The following is a 19,988-nucleotide window of genomic DNA, read 5'->3' as shown; positions in this document are numbered from 1 at the left end:
TGTAAAGTGATAACAGCACAGTGACTTTTTGTGATGGATTTCTCTCAATTAGAAACTGTTTTATTAGAATTCTTTTTAAATATTGAATTAGTGTCCACATAAGTGATATTTATAGGGCAGAGATAGATTAGGGTCCAAAAGCAAAAAAAAAAAAAAAAACCCAAAAATTCCAGAAAATGTTTTAAGTTTATTAATTTAAACAAATTACTGTTAATTATAAACTGAAATGGACTTACTGTGACCTCATTGAAGTGGATTATTTTTTAATTACTTCAAGTTAAATAAGACTTCTTTTCAAATACTGTCATTCTGAGGATAAGATTCCTACACAGTGTTTTCATTTTGCAAGTTTCTCGTATTATCCGTGTGTGTTAGATACTATTGGATGATTCTGTTTGTAGTGAAACAAAATTGACAGTTTTGTTCACTTTTGATGTTCTGTATTTGTGCTGAGGTTGCACCAGGCTTTTCTTTTAACCCCTTTTTTAACCTGCCTTTGACACTGGATCAGAGTATGCAACTGAGTGTACTTAGAGGCCCTAGACACTTCTATCCTTCCATACTTAGAATAGATTAAATTTCCTGCCTTATGAGCTTAATAGTTTGTGAGGCTCCGTCTAGTATCAGTTTATAAAAGCTTGAAATTTAAAATTTTTCTTTGAGTACTATTGGGATTTTCATCAAAGTCCTTTTCAGCTTTGGAAGAGCAGATTTTTATACTGATTACATAAATAGGATTAACTTTTCAAAATACCTCTAAAGATTTCTTAAAGATATTTTACCATCACATGTTAGGCAGCATTCAGTCTGTGCTGGTGGAGGGAAGAAATATAGAAATAGAGATTGTGGCTTTCTTTGTTAGGAGTTTCAGGGTGCTAGGCAGAAAAGGATGCTTGGCCCTAATATGCGTTTCATGAATTATGGCGATCTCTGGAATTATTTCCGAAAACAACCTGCAATAGGAACACTTATCAAGGCTTATTTACTGAAATGCAAATTGCAGTTTAACCTTAGCTTGCCACGTGGTTTCTCCTCCCTGTGCCTGTGGGCCAGAAGGATCAGGAGCAGTGGTGTATACGAGTCTATGGGCCATTCTCAAAGCATTTTCATAGAAATCTTAGTTTATCTGCTCTGCCCCCCGCCCCCTTCTTTCACCACCTCCAAATCTGAGAGGTAGATACTAGCACCAATTTGTAGATGAGATCATGAATTTTAAAGACCTGTTAAGTGAGTTTTCCAAGGTCACACAGCTTTTAAGACCCTGTGTTCTGTGACTCTGGCCTGGCTTTCCAAGTTGATATTAAGTCCTTGCAAGGGAGAGAGTGCCACATATTCCTCCTACTGCATAATTTTTTAAAAAGGCTGTCTTTGAGTAAAGACACCAGTAACTGTTTTGTAAAATCCATACATTTGTTGGATTCTAGGCTGAAGCTTATTGAGGACACCACTGGGCTATGACACTTGTGTTTAAGGTGTCATTTAACGTGCCTAGACCGGACCCTTAGTGAAACCCAGAAACACTATGACATTAGTATTCAACCATTTTCTTTCTTGAAATATTTTGAGAATGAGCTTCAATGAAGTTTTTAATATTAAAGACAAAACTTCTAGTATTTTAAGTAGGATTTAACTTATAAATTGTCCCTTGAAGAACCATTTTTTCCTCTTTACCCTTTATATTTAATCAACTTTTACTACAGTGTTTGTAATTATATTTTAGTAGCTGCTTTTTAAAGGGCACTTACTCCATATCTTGATTACTTTCCTATGTTTTGTTAAGAAAACTCCCTAAGGAAAATAATAGTACCTAACATTTATAGAGCACTTATATGTACGAGCCATGGAAAAGATTGTTTACAGAATTTGATTATCCGCTTAAAGATCAAGAAACAAACAGAGCTGTTAAGTAAATTGCCATAAGGTTACACAGCCAGAATCAACATCAGGAATCTAAATAGTGTAGCCTACCTCCAGAGCCAGTATTCTTTTTTTTTTTTTAACGTTTATTTATTTTTGAGAGGTGGAGGGGGCAGAGAGAGAAGGAGACCCGGAATCTAAAGGAGGTTCCAGGCTTCCCACTGTCAGCACAGAACCTGACATGGGACTCGAACTCACACACCATGAGACCATGACCTGAGCTAAAGTCAGGCACTCAACTGACTGAGCCACTCAGGTGCCCCATACATATATATATATAATTTAATGTTTTTATTTATTTTTGAGAGACAGAGAAATAGAGTGTGAGTGGGGGAGGGGCAAAGAGAGACAGAGACTCAGAATCTGAAGCAGGCTCTAGGCTCTGAGCTGTCAGCTCACAACGTGGGGCTCAAACTCACAAACTGGGAGATCATGACCTTAGCCAAAGTCGGATGCTTAGCTTAATGGACTGAGCTACCCTGGCTCCTCCAGAGCCAGTATTAACCTATACATTGGACTGTCTCCCTAAAAGAAAAGGGAGCTTTCTTTGTAAGAAAAGTAAGATGTTAAAGGAATTTTATCTGATTCTCTGATGTATCTGTTTCACTGCGAAAAATCTCATTGATTTAGATTAAATGAATTAATTGTTTTACTGAGATACATATGTAATCTTGGCCCCCGGCACAGTGCCTGGCTTATAAATAGAACATCAATATAACTTTATGATTGGAAGCCAACATAAATTAATGAAAACTAATTGGTCCTTTGGCAAATCAGGTCTTTCTCATCTATAAATTAAAATATTTTGATTTAGTGATCTCTGAAATCTTATCTGATACACATTCTATAATTTTTTAAAATTCCAAAGCTGTGAGTTATTAAATATTTTTAAGTTTCTTTTTATTTGTGTATTTTGAGAGAGGGAGAGAGAGAGGAAAGAGCGATCACAAATGGGGGAGGAGTGGAGAGAAGGAGAGACGGAATCCCAAGTAGGCTTTGCCCCAGTGCAAATCCGGATGCGGGCCTCAAACTCACAAGCAGTGAGATGGCGACCTGAGCCAAGATCAAGAGTCAGGTCTTAACTGAGTCCACCACCCTGGCACCCCAGGTTATTAAATATTTTTTAAAAAATATTTTGAGGACTACCACAGTTGGGCTTAAATTAAAGTATTGGGGTGCCTGGCTGGCTCAATCTGTAGAATACATGACTCGATCTCCAGGTTGTAAGTTCGAGTCCCGTGGTGGATGTGGACATTACTTAAAAATAAAATCTTAAAATATTTCCTTGTAACTGTGGCTGTTTGATTCCACCCAGGGAAGCAGCCTAGAGTCTCTATTTTTCTCTGAAGGCACCCTTCCAGGATTATGTGTAGCCGACAAAACCCCACAGAATGCTGAGCAGCTTCAGGAAGTATGTTTGAAACAGTCATTCTTTTCAGGAGTAAAATAGCTTCTGTTATGCTTGATTTATTGGTGGGAAACCTCAAGATACACGGTGGAACTAGATATCCATTCAGAGAAGTAACCTTCTCTGTGTTACTGTAGTCTGTGTGAGGACTAACTTTGAAAATAATGAGATTATTCAGTCTGAAACTCTTAACTTGTGAGGAGCTGGGATTAAAGATCATCAAGGTTCCAGGACTTCTGGAAAACAGACTTTTATCAGTTGGAAGTATGTTAATGCTCTTTTCAGGAATGATTGGTCATGAGAATATGATGCAAAGAGTGGAATGTTACCACATTTTGATACTGATATAGATGATATTGCATTAGTAATTTTTAAAGAACTAACAAAATTATTTACTGCGTGTTATGTGCTAGCACTATTAAACATTGCCAAATATAACAATTTACAGTGGTCAGAGTCAGTGACCTGTTATGTGAAGGGCCAGATCATAAATAACTTAGGCTTTGCAAGCTATATGGTCTCTGTTGTAACTGCTCAGCTCTGCCTGTGTAGTGCCCAGACAGCCAAAAATAATTCATAAATAGATGAATGGGTGTGGTGATGGTTAACAAAACCTTATTTACAAAATCAGGCAGCACCAAATTTTGCCTGTGCATTGAGGTTTGTAGACCCCTGCTTTAGGGTATTATGGGCATCAATTTTGTCAGTAAGCCCAGATGCCAGCTAATAGAGGTTTCTGGCTGATGGACTGTGATGTTTGGTGCATGATACAGGCTCAGTAAGTAGATGTTGAATAAATGATGACCCGCTGTTACTTAAGTATCATTGTTATTCCAGCTAGATGTATATCTGAATGTAGGTGTAAGAGGTGTTAGGAGGAATTCATATATTTCCTCCAGCACTGAGAAGGGAGCTCGAGCACACGTGAACAAGGGCACAGCTTGAGTTAGGAAAAAGAAAGGACCCAGTAAGTGAGTGACCATGGACTGATCTTTTTAGGCTTTATTTTACTTAAAAAATCAGGGATAAAAACAGATAATCTCTTCCTTCATTTGTTTATCAGACATTATTAGAATGTGCTATGCATAAAATGCTTTGCTGAATCATTTGTGGAAAACAGACATAAATAGGACTCCATCCCTGCCCTCCAGGAGCTTATAAACTCCTTTGGGAAAAGACTCAAAGAAGTAAAATCAAATATATCAGTATGAAATAATTACTAAGTAGGTCGCTTAAGATTTTGCAGGAAAGCTGGTATCTGAGTAAAATTTTGCTAGGAAACATGGGGAAAAGAACACTATGGGCTGCAGACTGAGGAAGCATGTTACAGTAGCTGAAAGCTAGTGGAATACGCCAAGACAGCGCAGTTGATGGAACCTTACCTAGAAGCACCAGGTCTCAGACTCAGCCCTTTCTACCATTTGAAGCTGTGAGACTGTGGATAAAGTACCACCTTCTGATCTGTTAACTGAGATTTTTTTTATACTTGGATTAAAAGAACCAAAACAGGGGCACCTGGATGGCTCAGTCGGTTAAGTGTCTGATTTTTTTAAAATGTTTATTCATTTTTTAAAAGAAAGATAGAGTTTATTCATTTTGAACAAGCAAGGGAGGGACAGTGAGAGAGGGAGAGAGAGAATCCTAAGCAGGCTCTTCATTGTCTGTGAGGAGCCTGATGCAGAGCTCAGAGTCAGGAACCATGAGATCATGACCTGAGCCAACATCAAGAATCATACACTTAACCAACTGAGCCACTTAGGAGCCTGTGCCTGATTCTTGATTTCAGCTCAGGTCATGATCTCAGGTTTGTGGGATCAAGCCCCGCATGGGGGTCTGTGCTGAGTTTGGAGCCTGCTTGAGATTCTCTCCTTCTGTCCCTCCCATGCACTTGCTCTGTCTCAGATAAATAAACATTTAAAAATAAATAAAAAGAACTAAAAGAAATTATGTCTTAAAGCACTTTCTTCTCAAAATTGGAAGTTACTGTTTTATTTGAGAGAGCACTAACAGTGAGAGGGACAGAGAATCTTGGGGCTTAGTCCCATGACCCTGATCATGACCTGAGCCAAAATCAAGAAATCGATGTTCAACTGACCAAGCCACCCAGGTGCCCCTGGAAGTCACTGTTTTAAATTATAAAGTAATACCTGTTTGTTGTCCAAGCGAGAGAAAAACATTTATGAAGGTAAGAAAATGAAAATAACATGTGATCCTACCACCTGGAGATACCGTGTTCATTTTTTCTATGTGTATGTATTTGTGGGGGTTTTTTCATTTTTTAAGCATGCTCCTCACCCAGTGTAGAGCCCATCACAGGGCCTGAACTTATGACCCTGAGATTAAGACCTGAGCTGAGACCAAGAGTCAGACACTTAACCTACTGAGCCACTCAAGTGTACCTTTATATTTGTTTTTTAAACAAATAGGCTCAAACCTTATATACTGTTTTGAAAAATCAGATTTTTTAAATTACTTTATGTATTTTATGACAATAGATATAGGTTTCTCCCTTTTAGTGACTGAATAATATATTTAGCTATACCATAATTATAATTGATGAGAAGACAGATTATTATGTTTATATTTAATTTTCCACTTGCCCAGTATTATCTTTGGGATAAATGCCTAGAAGTTGAATGGCTAAGTCAAAAGTATTTACTTTTTTAGTCTTTTTTTTTTTTTTTAACTAGTCTTTGAGGAAAGTTGTGCCATTTTACCTTCACCATCAGTACATGAGAGTTCTTATTTGTCTAGCACCATTGCTAACTCTAGGGATTGTTCACTTTAATCTTTACTTATTTGGTAGATAGGTTAAACATTGGCATCTTAATTTAAAGGCAGTTTAACTATAGAATATATAGCATATTTGTTGATTAAAAACTATTACTTCAGTGTGACTTTGACCTTCTGGAGCATTGGAACTGTTAATAGCCATTGGGATTAGCATTTATTGGCTGTTGTAAATGTTTATTGAATTAAGATCAGTGGTTTTCAGTTCATGTCTAGTCAATGTGAAAGTGAAGGAAATGATAAAGGATAAATTCTATCTAAAAAATTCTTTTAATGTTTATTTTTGAGAGAGAGAGCGCGCTTGCAAGAGAGAGCGCAGGGGCGAAGGAGGGACAGAGAGCGAGGGAGACACAGAACTTGAAGTGGCCTCCAGGCTCCACACTGTCAGCACAGAGCCTGACGAGGGGCTCCAACTCCTGAACTGTGAGATCATGAGAACCTGAGCTGAAATCAAGAGTCAGATGCTTAACCGACTGAGCCATCCAGGCACCCCAAATTGTATTTTTTAATGTGAATTACTGAATGATAATACTCAAAGGTAGGGCTTTGACCCACAGATGGGATGGGAACATCATGTATTATTCCTGTTACTTGGGTGTTCTGCTTTATTATGTATCGTGCTTTTTTACAGAAGAGGGTTTTGAGCTCCAGGTCACACAGCTGAGCTAGGATTCAAGATTGGGCTTGTCTGACTTTCCACTCTACGTGTAATCCTTGACAAGTTAGAGGGATGTAGTCTTGAACAGCCATGCATAAATGCTTACTTACAACCACTGGTGCGGATGCTACAGCTGCTTAATAGCATCTCCTCCCTGGCCCCAGCTGGCAAGGGTCATCCAGATAACCTAGGGAAGGCCATGCCAAAGGTAGGAGTCCAAAAGCAGTTCCGGTGAAGACCCCTCATGGCTCTTTCACCAGAGCTTTCAGATAAAAATAGGGTGATTACATCATGCAAGGCCAAATAAAACAAATGTTAACTTCACAATGTTGGTGTCTCACTTGGATAAAGAAGGAACATGGCAGCCTAGATTTCCTTCTGTTCTGACTATCATGATGCCGTAGACCATGGTAGATCCAGTCTAGGTGTGGGGATGTGCAGCAAAGCTCTACATAGAAAGCAGGTATCAGGCATGTAAGCTTGTGCAAGGTGAGAAGAGCAAGCACAGTTTTTCGGCCTTCCATGACAACAGTAGAGGGAACTGGGAGAAATGGGAGGCAGAGGACCACTTATTTTACCTTTCGTCATTCCTGTGTATGTTGAGGGGGAAGACCAAAAGCTGCTCCAGGGACAATGGCAATGTCTGTAGTCTGTAGTGTTTAGGAGCTTTGCTAGATTCTAACCCTGACCCTTCAGGGTTAACAAACTGCTTGATCTTTCAGATTATACTATTTCCCTTTTAGGATTATCGTGTGGATTATATGAGATGATGTTTGTAAAACACTTCAAACAGTGACATGCACTAGAAGTGCTCAAGATGGCTATTATTAATGTGTTTTGAGTGCTTAAGTGTTTTGCTTTGACAGCTCATTTTCATGTGATTCATGTTTTTATGTTATCTTTAAAAACACTGTTGCTGTCTTATAAAAACTTTATTTCTGGTGTATCACTGACTAAGAAGTAACAACTGGTAATAGGCATAGAACTTTAAATCCATCACCATAAATTTTGTCCGGTTTTACTCTCCTCTATTTAGAAGATGGGAAACAAATGGAAATACTTGTCCAGGTTTACACAACTAATAATAATAATAACTAATAATAATATTGTTACAGTTAGAAATCACATCTTCTGACTCCTCCCATTTCTAAATCTGTTAATTAAATTGTCATTATAAAGTTTATGGACTTTACATCTGGTTTGGAATTAGAGATCTGTTGAGATAAAACAATATCATGAGCACATCTTTACCTGTATACTGTTTTGATGGAGTTTATGGAGATTTTCTTTTATAATCAGTTTGGTTTTCAAATTTGAGCTGAAAAGAAGTAAGAATTGATGGCCATTATTGCTTTATGCTAAAACTAAAGTTCTTTTGGGGCACCTGGCTGGCTCAGTTGACAGAGCATGCAACTCTTGATCTCGGGATTATAGGTTCAGTCCCCTCATTGGGTGTAGAGATTACTTAAAAATAAAATTTTAAGGGGTGCCTGGGTGGCTCAGTCTTTTAAGCAGCTAACTCTTGATTTTGGTTCAGATCATGATCTCACAGTTTGTGAGATCAAGCCCTCCGTGGGGCGTTGGGCTCTGCACTGACAGCAAGGAGCCTGTTTGGGATTTTCTCCCCCTCTTTGCTTCCCACCCACTTGTGCATGTGCTCTTTCTCAAAATAAATAAGCTTAAAAAAATAAAATCTTAAAAAATGAAAAAATAAAAGCTGGGTTCTTTTGGTGCTTGGATCTTATACTTGATTCACAGAGAGTGACTTTTTTGAACAGTTCTCAGACAAATAATTTTCAATACAGACTTATTTGCTGTGGGGAATTTCACTGTAATGAAGTCAACACATCTTTCTTCCTTTGGTTCATCCACTAGGACAGGGTTTGGCCTATGGACTATTTCTGTATAACCACAAGCCAGAAATAGTTTGTTATATTTGTAAAGAGATGGAAGGAGAAAAAAACAAAGATGAATATGTGATAGAGACCTTGTGTGAACTACAAAGCCTAAAATATTTGCTGTCTAGTTCTTTTTTAAAAAAAATTTTAAATTATTTTTGAGAGAGAGAAAGAGACAGAGAGCAGGCAGGGGAGGGGCAGAGAGAAGGGGAGACACAGAATTGGAAGCGGGCTCCAGGCTCAGAGCTGTTAGCCCAGAGCCTGATGTGGGGCCCGAACCCACAAACCACGAGATCATGACCTGAGCTCAAGTCTGCAGCTTAACTAACTAAGCCACCTAGGCGCCCCTGCTATCAAGTTCTGTACCTAAAAAGTTTCCCAGCACCTGGATGAGGACATGAAAATAACTCTATTAGAATATAATTTTATCTAATGAAATAATCAGTTTGCTTTAAAAAAAATCTTTCAAATATGCCCTCTTTAAGAAAATCTAATAAAAAATGCAAATTTAGATAAAATATTTAGAGAATAACTTAACATCATCACTAAAGGGCTCTTTATAGAAGGACTTTCATCTTAGTCTACTTAAACAGGAATTCTCAGTACTGTGTGAGTGTATGTTTACAGATCAGTAACGATTTGGCTGGCACACTTAAAGCCAGTATGTCTGTTTCACTGCCAGCTGAGGCCAAGGAACTGAAGATAAAGCTTCTTTACAGTTTATTCATGACAGGTAGATAAATTCTTCCAACATTTCTTGAAGTCACACAAGCCCCATTGCTCTACTTGCCGCTTTGAAGATATATTAATTGCATAGAATGAAATAATATGTAGTTATTTTTCTTTTATTTTACTGCCCAAACCATTAGGGTCTGTGTTTTTTCAAAAATAACTTGGGATTTAGTGCCTTTTGTTTCCTGAATGGTTTGGTCATGAGAGAGAATTTTTACTTTATTTATTTATTTTTCTCCATGCTCTCCATGGCGCTTTTTGGCTTTGATAACATAGGAGAATTTTAAGCTTTCATTCTAAGTGATTCTAAGAAGTGTTTATGCGATTTTAATAGTCTGTATCATTGATTCTTGTACTGTAATGCCCCTTAGTGTCATAAAAGTCACCCAAATATTCCTATATTTCTGGGGAGTTTTTTGTCTTCGGCCTTTTTATTTATGTATTTAGCATTGAATACTTTTTTTTTTTAAGTTTATTTATTTATTTTGAGAGAGGCAGAGAGGGCAGGGCAGGGGCAGAGAGGGAGAGAGAGATTCCAAGCAGGCTCTGCACTGTCAGGTCAGAGCCCGAGGCTCAAACTCACGAACTTTGAGATCATGACCTGAGCTGAAACCAAGAGTCGGATGCTTAACCGACTGAGCCACCCAGGTGCTCCTGAATACTTTTTTTAAAAATTTCACTCTTTTGATGCCCTCCCTCCATCCTTCTCCACCCCCTCCCCCCCCCAATCCCCACAACCACCATTCTGTTTTTTATATCTATGAGCTTGGGGGGTTTTGGGTTTTTTTTAATTCCATGTATAAGAGGGATTATACTGCATTTGTCTTTTTTTTTTCTGAATTATTTCACTTAGCATAATGCCTTCAAGGTCCATCTATGTTGTCACAAATGGCAAGATGTCATTTTTTTCTTATGGCTGAATAATATTGTGTGTGTGTATCTCACATCTTCTTTTATCCATTCACCCATCAATGTATACTTAGGTTGTTCTCTTATCTTTATTATAAATAATGCTGCAATGAACATGCGGGTACATGTATGTTTTCATTTTCTTTGGATAAATACCCAAGAATGGAGTTGCTGGATCATATGGTCAAAATACCAAAATTTTTAAGTTTTTGAGGAATCTCATACAATTTTCCACAGTGGCTGTACGAATTTATACTCCCACCAACAGGGCACAGGGGTTCCCTTTTCTCCACATCCTTGCCAACATCTGTTTTTCTTGTCTTTTTGATAATAGCCATTCTTTTTAAATTTTCTTTCATAGTTTATTGTCAAGTTGGTTTCCATATGACACCCAGTGCTCATCGCAACAAGTGCCCTCCTCCATGCCCATCACCCCCCCTCCCCTCTCCCCCACCCCTGTCAGCCCTCAGTTTGTGCTCAGTATTCAAGACTCTTTCATGGTTTGCCTCCTCCCTCTCCCCAACTATTTTTTCCTCTTCTCCTCCCCCATGGTCTTCTGTTAAGTTCCTCCTGCTCCACTTATAAGTGAAAACATATGGTATCTGTCCTCTGCCTGACTTATTTAGCTCAGCCTAACACCCTCAAGTTCTATCCACGTTGCTACAGATGGTGGATACTAGCCATTCTAACAGGTGTGAGGTGATATTCCATTGTGGTTTTGGTTTGCTTTTTTTTTTTTTGATGATTAGTGGTGTTGAGCATCTTTTCATGTGCCTTTTGGGTCTTCTTGGAGAAATGTCCATTCATGCCTTCTGGCCATTTTGTTAACTATATCGTTTGTTTTTTCGCTAATTGTATGAATTCTTTATGCATTTTGCATATTAACCCCTTATGAGATCTATGAATTGCAAATATTTTCTCCCATTCATTTGGTTGACTTTTTATTCTGTTGATGGTTTCCTCTGTTGTATAAAAAATTTTTACTTTGATGTAGTCCCACTTGTTTATTCTTGATTTTGTTGCTTTTGCTTTTGGAGTCAGTTTTAAAAAAATCATTGCCAAGGCCAATGTCAAGGAGCTTACTGCCTGTGTTTACTTCTAGGAACTTTATGGTTTCAGGTCTTATGTTCAAGTCTTTAACCCATTTTGAGTTAATTTCTGTATTTGGTGTAAGATAATGGTCCAGTTTCATTCTTCTGCATATGACTGTCTAATTTTTCCCAGCATCATTTATTGAGGAGACTACCCTTTACCTATTGTATATTCTTGGCTCCTTTGTCATAAATTAATTGACTTCATACACTTGGGTTTATTTCTGGGCTCTCTTTTCTGTTCCATTGGTATATCTGTCTGTTTTATGCCAATACCTTACTGTTTTAATGACTGTAGCTTATAATAGAGTTTGAAGTTGGGGAGCACGATGCCTTCAGCTTTGTTCTTCTTTCTCAAGATTCCTTTGGTTTATCCAAGGTCTTTTGTGGTTCCATACAGATTTTAGGATTGTTTGTTCTATTTTTGTGAAAAATGCCACTGGAATTTTGATAGAGATTGCATTGGATCTGTAGATTGCTTTTTTAAAGCCACACAGGCCCCATTGCCCTACTTGCTACTTTAAGGTATATTAATTGCTTGGAATGAAATATGTATATAGTTATTTTTCTTTTGTTTTATTTCACTCTTTAAACTCTTAGGCTATTTGTTTTGTTTTCTAAAAATAACTTGGAATTTAGTGACTTTAGTTTCTTAAATGGTTTGGCCAGTAAAGATGGTTTTTAGATGTCTGTCAATGCCAAATAGAGGTATTCTGAATTTTAATATTTTTTAATCCTTCTAATTGCATAATAGAATAAAGAGAAAGGGTTCATGATGGACTTTTTAATCTTGTTAAACATAGTACATCTTGGCTGTGGCAAGACAGCTGAATACTGCCATCTCCAAGGACTAGAAAGCTTTTCTAAGTTTAGTGAAGGAGGTATGTATTAGGCATTTACATGATTAATTGATCTGTTATTATTGAGAGGTAGCCACTTGAGTTTTATAGATATGAGTGGATAAATTATTTTTAATAGATTGTGGGTAAAGGCCCAGGACAAGCAATTACAGATGGGGTATAGTTATGAAAATAGAGACTATAGCTGTGATTAAGAGTCAATGAATACTGGTAAAGGCTCTTCTGACTATGCGGTGGGTGCTATTCAGTGAATGTGTACTTCTCAAATGAATATGTTGAAATCCTACCCCACAGTGTGATGGCATTAGGAGGTATGGTCTTTTATAGATGATTAGGTTGTGAGGGCAGAGGCCTCATGAATGGGGCCCTCATAAAAAAACAAAACAAAACACCAGAATGCTCTCTTACCTCTTCTGCCATGTGAGAACACAGTGAGAAGACAACTGTTTATGAACCAGGAAACAAGCCCTCACTAGAAACTAGATCTGCCAGTGCCTTGATCTTGAAATTCCTAGCCTCCAGAACTGTGAGAAATAAATTCTGTTGTTTAAAAGGCACCTAGCCTATGGTATTTTTGTTATAGCAGCCCAAAGAGACTAAGACAACATGGTTTGTGTTCTTGTTGAACAAGCAGGGACAGTGCCTGTTAAGAATGGGATAATTTCAGGGCACCTGGGTTGCTCACTCAGATAAGCAAGCATTCGACTCTTGATTTCAGCTCAGTTCATGAGATCAATCCCCTTGTCAGTGCAGAGCCTGTTTGGGATTCTCTCTTTCCCTCTCTCTCTGTCCCTACCCACCTCATGCTCCCGCTCTCTCTCTCAAAATAATACAGTTAAAAAAAAAAAAAAAAGAATAGGATAATTAAGCATCTTAAAAGCAAGGACTTTATATCCTGCTTACTGTTAAGAGAACTTGCCCAAAGAATATCTGTTGAATGAAGGGGACAGACTTGGCAGACTTACATTCTCCTGAAAGAAACCCATAAATGAGCTGACACATTACATTGATGTGTCTTTAAGTGTGCAGTGTGTTGGTGGGAGGATGAGGGAGAGGGCATAACTAGACTTGTGGAGGCAAAGAAAGCTTCCTAAAGGAAACCAAACTGACCAGAAAGATAAGCTGGGGTTCTCCCAGGTGTGAGGGAAAGGGAAGAATATTCCAGAAAGAAGCGACAGCATGTGTGGAGACAGAGTTGGGAGACTGCGTGCAGTCTGGCTCTGCATGTGGAGCCTAGCATGTGGGCTATGGGATATGGGTTGTGGGATATGGGGTATAGAGAGGGGCAGAAAAATTAGGTGGCTTTTGTAAGGAACATTAGGCCTTATTGTAAGGCAGCAGGAAGGGGTGCCAGGGTGGCTCAGTCAGTTAAGTGTCCAACTGCTCAGGTCATGATCTCGTGGTCCATGAGTTTGAGCCCTGTGTCAGGCTCTGTGCTGACGCTCAGAGTATGGAGCCTGCTTTGGATTCTCCTTCTCTCTCTGCATCTCCCCCACTCGCACTCCGTCTCTCTCTCAAAAATAAATGAACATTTAAAAAAACTTTTTTTAAAGGGTGGGAGGAAGACCCTAATTCCAAACATGTTGGAGGAATTCTGAAGTGAATATTCACATACCCAAACCTAGATTCTACCATCAACATTTAACTGTATTTGCTTTATCACATAAATGTTTCACTGCTCCACCCTTTTATTTATGCGTTACAAAGTAAGTTGCTGATATTAGTTTATTTCCGCTCTAAATACTTCAACTTTCATATGTCATTAACTAGAATACCCTGAAGGGTCTTATGAGGCAGAAATGGCATGAGGAAATTGTTTCAGGAAGATCACTCAGCTGCAGGATGGGGAATGGATTGGAGTGTGGTAAGAATTTAGTGAATGTTCACTTTTTTTTTTTAATGTTTTATTTATTTCTGAGAGAGAGACAGTGTGAGCAGGGGAGGGTCAGAGAAAGAGGGAGACACAGAATCTGAAGCAGGCTCCAGGCTCTGAGCTGTCAGCACATAGCCGACACAGGACTCGAACCCATGAACCGTGAGATCGTGACCTGAGCCAAAGTCGGATGCTTAACCGACTGAGCCACCCAGGTGCCCCAGTGTGAATGTTTACTTTTGAGTAGCATGTTTATATAGTGAGAAGAGAACCAGGCAGAGGCCAGGAGTTAAATGCCTAAAGATCTAAAAAAAGAGGGAAAAAAACTCTAACAAATAATGTGGTTAGAAGATATGTATAACAGTAGAACAAGACTACGTCTTTGTAATATCAACAGCATTTTCATAGAACTAGAATACCTCGGTCCTAAAATTTGTATGGAACCACAAAAGACCGCAGATAGCCAAAGCAATCTTGAAAAAGAAAAACAAAACTGGAGGTGCCACAATTCCTGACTTCAAGTTATATTACAAAGCTGTAGTAATCAAAACAATATGGTACTGGCACCAAAAGAGGCAAATAGATCAATGGAACAGAATAGAAAACCCAGAGATAAGCCATATAATTGTTTATATGGTCAATCTTCGAGAAAGGAGGAAAGAATATATAATGGGAAAACGACAGTGTCTTCAACAGCTGGTACTGGGAAAACCAGACAGCTATCTGCAAAAGAATGAAACTGGACCACTTTCTTACACCATGTGCAAAAATAAACTCAAAGTGGATTACAGCCCTAGAAGAGAGCACAGGCAGTAATTTCTCTAACAGTGTCTGTAGCAACATTTTTCTAGATATGTCTCCTGAGGCAAGGAAAGTAAAAGCAAAAATAAATGTAAAAAAAACCAAAACCCCCACAAACTTCTACACAGTAAAGGCCATAATCAAAAGGCAACCTATCAGATAGGAGACGATATTTGCAAATGAAGTATCTGGTATGAAGAGACATCCAAGTAGTGATGGCCATTTAGCAGTTCAGGAGAGGCTAAGGCTGGAAGGAAATCCCTGTGTCACCAGATCATAGAGGGTATGGAAGTTGTGTTCGGAGCTTCTCCTGGAATTGCATTCAGAGTGAGAAGAGAAGAAGGCTGAGGAAGGAACCCTGGAGAATACAAACACTGGGTGGGGATGGAAGAGCAGCCTGCAAGGAAGACACAGGACCAGCCACCTCAGAGGCTAAGTGGTTGAGTAGGAGAGGGTGCTGTTCCTGAAGCAGTGAGGAGAGAACCTTGTCTGATGTCTGTGTCTTCCTCCTCCTCCCTCTGCCAACTCCCAACTAAGTCTGCTTTGAGTACAGCTGTCCCCACCACTATTACCTTAGTTCAAGCCTACCTCCTTTCTTGCTAGGAGTAATAATACCAGTAATACCTAGTTACCTAGTCTCTTTATCCCTAAACTTATCAATTTTGCCCTAGAGGTCTTTCTAAAATACCTCAACACTGCCAGTGGCTCCCCATTATCTTCAGAATCAAGTGTGACCTTCTCAGCCTGTCATAAGATGCCCTTCATGATCTGGCATTCTGTACTTGTTCTCACTCTGGCTCCTTTTCCCCTCACACCCTAACATTCATTCAAACTATTTGTCCTTTGTAGAAGGACACTTCTTTGCCTCCAGGCCTCTGTATATGCTTTCCTTACTTCCTGGAATGACTAGCTGTCCATGGCTCATTAACGCTACAAGATTTGGCTGAAGTGTTACCTGCCATCTCTACAAAGCCCTTTCTGACTTCCTGGCAAGACTAGGGTATTGCCACAGGGCTGGCTTCCTGGCTGTTGCATATCTCCAGTGTAGACCTGATGACAGTGTCTTGAAATCATCCCCTATTTGTTTTCCCTCCCCAGTTTCGTGAGCCTCCTACAGGACAGTGACTTTGATATATGGATCTTTGTATTCCTAGTACTTAGTGTAGTAGATGTCTAATGGAGTGATTCCTCAGAGTGCGGTCCCAACACTGGCAGCAGAAGCGGCCCTGGTTGCTCGTTAGAAATGCAGATTCTTGGACCCCACCCCAAACTTACTGAATCAGAAACCCAGCAGGGGAGGCCCAGCAATGTGTGTTTAAGAAGCCCCCCAGGTGAGTCTGGTACATTTTTGAGAACCATTAGTCCAGTGAAATGAATTGATAAAATTCAAATTAGCAATCAATATAACACATTTTCCACTGAAATTAAAGCCAGTGTTGGGTTTAATAGCAGAAGTGTTTGTGTATTCTATTTTTTACTGGTTAACTTTATTATATCCATTTAAGCATGATGGATCATCATGGGTATAATCATTGTCATTATCACAGATACTACTATTTTCAACCCAATCTGTTATTTTAGTGGACATTTTAGTAGCACACAGCAAAAATAGTGCTGAAAAAGAAGTACTCATTTAATGACACGTTCTTTATTGCCTACTTAAGGTGACACTGATTGCTATGAAGTGTTGGAAAATAGTTCGTAAAAAGAACCAGTCTGCCCAGTTCAATTGAATATAGGACTGCCTACTCTGGGGTACTTTCCTTTGAGTTTGACAGGTCTGTGTGTCTTCTCTCTGTTCTGTCTGCATTACTTGGCCTCAGCTTGTCACCAGTAGGATTATAAACACCTGTGCAGAAGTGAGTACTGCAGTCTTGTGGCAACACTTAGATATAAAGACGGTCATTCAGAAGATCCAAGACCTATATAGTTTTTTTAAGTTTAACATGAAAACAATTTCTAAATTTTCAGAGAACTCATGAATGTTCTTCAGGAATAAGTCCTTAGATCTAAGAAATTCACATTTATAAGTACCATTAACATGATATTGCTAATAACTAGACAAGTTCACAGGTGCCTGAATGGCTCCGTTGGTTAAGCGTCCAACTTTGGCTCAGGTCATGATCTTGTGGTCCATGAGTGTGAAGCCCATCTAGGGCTCTACTGACAGCTCAGAGCCTGGAGCCTGCTTTGGATTCTGTGTCTCCCTCTCTCTCTGCCCCTCCTGCATTCACGCTCTGTTTCTCTGTCTCTCAAAAATAAATAAACATTAAAAAATTTTTTAAAAAGTAACTAAGCCCATGGGACAGAAATATGTAGAATTTAAATAGATTTATGATATTTAAAAATCCTCGCCAAAACATTGTTTTAAAGTTTATAACTTTTGTCAAGTTTAAATCATGTAATTTCTGGCTACTAATATTTGTATTAAGTCCTTTTTTTTTGTTTTTTTTTTAAATGTTTATTTGAGGGGGGGCATGCAAGCGGGGGAGGGGCAAAGAGAGAAGGAGAGGGAGAATCCCACACAGGCTCTGTGGGGTCAGTGCAGAGCCCAGCATAGGGGTCAGTCCCACGAACCATGAGATCATCATGAACCTGTGGTGAAATCAAAGGTCAGATGCTTAACCCACTGAGCCGCCCAGGCACCCTTTAAGTTGTTTATTTTAATTTCAGTATCATTAACATACAATGTTATATTAGTATCAGGTGTACCATATACTGATTCAGCAGTTTTATACTTTACTCAGTGCTTGTCATGATAAATGTTCTCTTTAATCCCCATCCCCTATTTCACCCATGCCCCACCTCCTCCCTTCTGGTAACCATCAGTTTGTTCTTTGTGATTCAGTGTCTGTTTCTTGGTTTGTCTCTGTTTTTTTCCTTTGCTTGTTTTCTTTCTTAAATTCCACATGTGAATAAAATCATGTGGTATTTGTCTTTCTCTTACTTATTTCACATAGCATTATACTCCAGCCTCCATCCTTGTTGTTGCAAATGGCAAGATTTCATTCCTTTTTATGACTGAATTGTACATACACACCACATCTTTATCCATTCATCTGTCGATGGGAACTTGAGCCCCCTCCATAATTTGTAAATAATGCTGCGGTAAACATAAGGGTGAATGTATCCCTTCGAATTAGTGTTTTTGTATTTTGGAGTAAATACTCCATAGGGTGATTACTGTTCGGTAGGGTAGTTCCATCTTAAACTTTTGAGGAACCTCCATACTGTTTTCCATAATGGCTGTGCCAGTTTGCATTCCCACCAGCAGTGCATGAGGGTTACTTTTCTATACATCCTTACCAAATATTTGCTGTTTCTTATGTTCTTCTATTAATATTTTTTTAGTCTACATTTTATTTTTGTCTGTTCTGCATTCCCTGTACCCTTGTTCTTATTCAATTTACTATCCCCACCCCTCTCGCTTATTAATATTTCTTATGAATATTTCTTTACGGTTTTGGTGAGGCTATAGCCACAATTCCCTGCCTGGTCAATTTTGATGTATCTTCCATTCTCCACGAGTGGCCCATGGGTGGTCACATGACCCAAACTGGGCTAGTTAAGAGTCTTTACCTGAGATTCTTCAGACTGAAAGCCAATAGAGAAAGTCTTTTGTTCCTTTTAGATAAACTAGGATGACATAAAAGTTGAACTTCCTGAAAAATGCCCACAGAGGAAGCCATTTGTAATGGGATAGAACCAGATTTTAAAGGAAGAGCAGAGACACCAGGACAAAGAATCCAGGAGGGGAAGTCAGCATCTTCAACTTTATAGTTACCGAGATATCTTCCATCAAGTTCCCCTTTTGGTTGAAGTTAGTTCCAGTGGAGTTTTTCACTTGACACTAAAAAGCATCCTTAAAAGAATCCATATTATAGTTTAAAAGGATTGTCCTTTTTTACAGGTGAGGATGGAGCTGGAAAAACAAGCTTAATAAGAAAAATTCAGGGGATAGAAGAGTATAAGAAAGGAAGAGGACTGGAATATTTGTACTTAAATGTTCACGATGAAGACCGAGACGGTGAGTGTCGTTTGTACGTAAACCAAGTGTCCGAGGCCTTTCTGAGGTTTGTCGCCTGCTCATGTTAGTCTTTGACTTTTCTTAGTGTGGCATCTTTTACTGGGGGTCCTGCTGTGTCCTGCCAGTTATGTGTGGACGTACTGTTATTGGCTTGGGATTGGAATTCTTATGGTGATATTTTTTTAACATCTGAAGGTATTCTAATGTGCAGACTTTAGCTTTCTTGCTATCCTTCAAGTATCTCAACTTTTCAGTTCATTTTCCCTCAAATTTTGAAGTAATAATATCCTGTGGTTGTTTTGCCAATCCCTTTTCACCTTCTCATTTTTGACACAAAAATACCATCTACTCCCCAGCTGTTTTCAATCTGATCAGCTCTTCTTTTCTTGTACACATCACTTGTGTTCTCATTTCCGTGTATAATATCTTGAATATGCACAGCTCTCTATGCTGATGGTAAGAATAGAAACATGTTATTCAGCCTGTGATTTGGGATTGAGAAATAAGAAGTACAGGCTGTTGGTGTTCTGTGTTGGCAGTTAAATTATTTTCCTGAACATTTATTAAATTATAAAATTGAACAATTTAAATTTAAATTATTAAATTGAACAATTATTAAATTGATAGCTGTGACCTAAGTAGTCGAACCTTGTCAAAGGAGACATCCTCTGTGGAGATGCCGTAAAATACCAAGTAGTATTGTTAGCTGGGTAATGGAATAACTTAATCCTGTTGCCTTGGTAATTTTCTTTTGTCTCTTGTAGATCAAACAAGATGTAACGTATGGATCTTAGATGGAGACCTGTATCACAAGGGCCTCCTCAGATTTTCACTGGATGCCATTTCTCTGAAGGACACTCTAGTTATGCTGGTTGTTGATATGTCAAAGCCTTGGACTGCTTTGGATTCTTTGCAGAAATGGGCAAGTGTTGTTAGAGAACATATTGACAAATTGAAAATTCCTCCTGAAGAAATGAAAGAAATGGAACAAAAGTGTGAGTAGTCTGGAAATAGGAATATAGAT

At 38.7% G+C, this 19,988-nt stretch overlaps 1 protein-coding gene across 1 annotated transcript in view; it reads left to right on the top strand.

Moving 5' to 3' along the window:
* DYNC1LI1 (dynein cytoplasmic 1 light intermediate chain 1) overlaps positions 1–19,988 on the top strand; it is a 40,049-nt gene that overhangs the window by 1,735 nt on the left and 18,326 nt on the right. The window contains exons 3-4 of the mRNA XM_039249837.1: positions 18,848–18,964; positions 19,729–19,959. Coding sequence (XP_039105768.1) covers positions 18,848–18,964; positions 19,729–19,959 — 348 coding nt within the window. The remainder of the gene's footprint in view (positions 1–18,847; positions 18,965–19,728; positions 19,960–19,988) is intronic.

This window comes from Hyaena hyaena, unplaced genomic scaffold (assembly GCF_003009895.1).
Source record: "Hyaena hyaena isolate Hyena2069 unplaced genomic scaffold, ASM300989v1 scaffold_350, whole genome shotgun sequence".
NCBI classification, from domain to species: domain Eukaryota; kingdom Metazoa; phylum Chordata; class Mammalia; order Carnivora; family Hyaenidae; genus Hyaena; species Hyaena hyaena.
The sequence above is the reverse complement of the archived record's forward strand: the minus strand, read 5'-3'. Positions and strand labels throughout refer to the sequence as shown.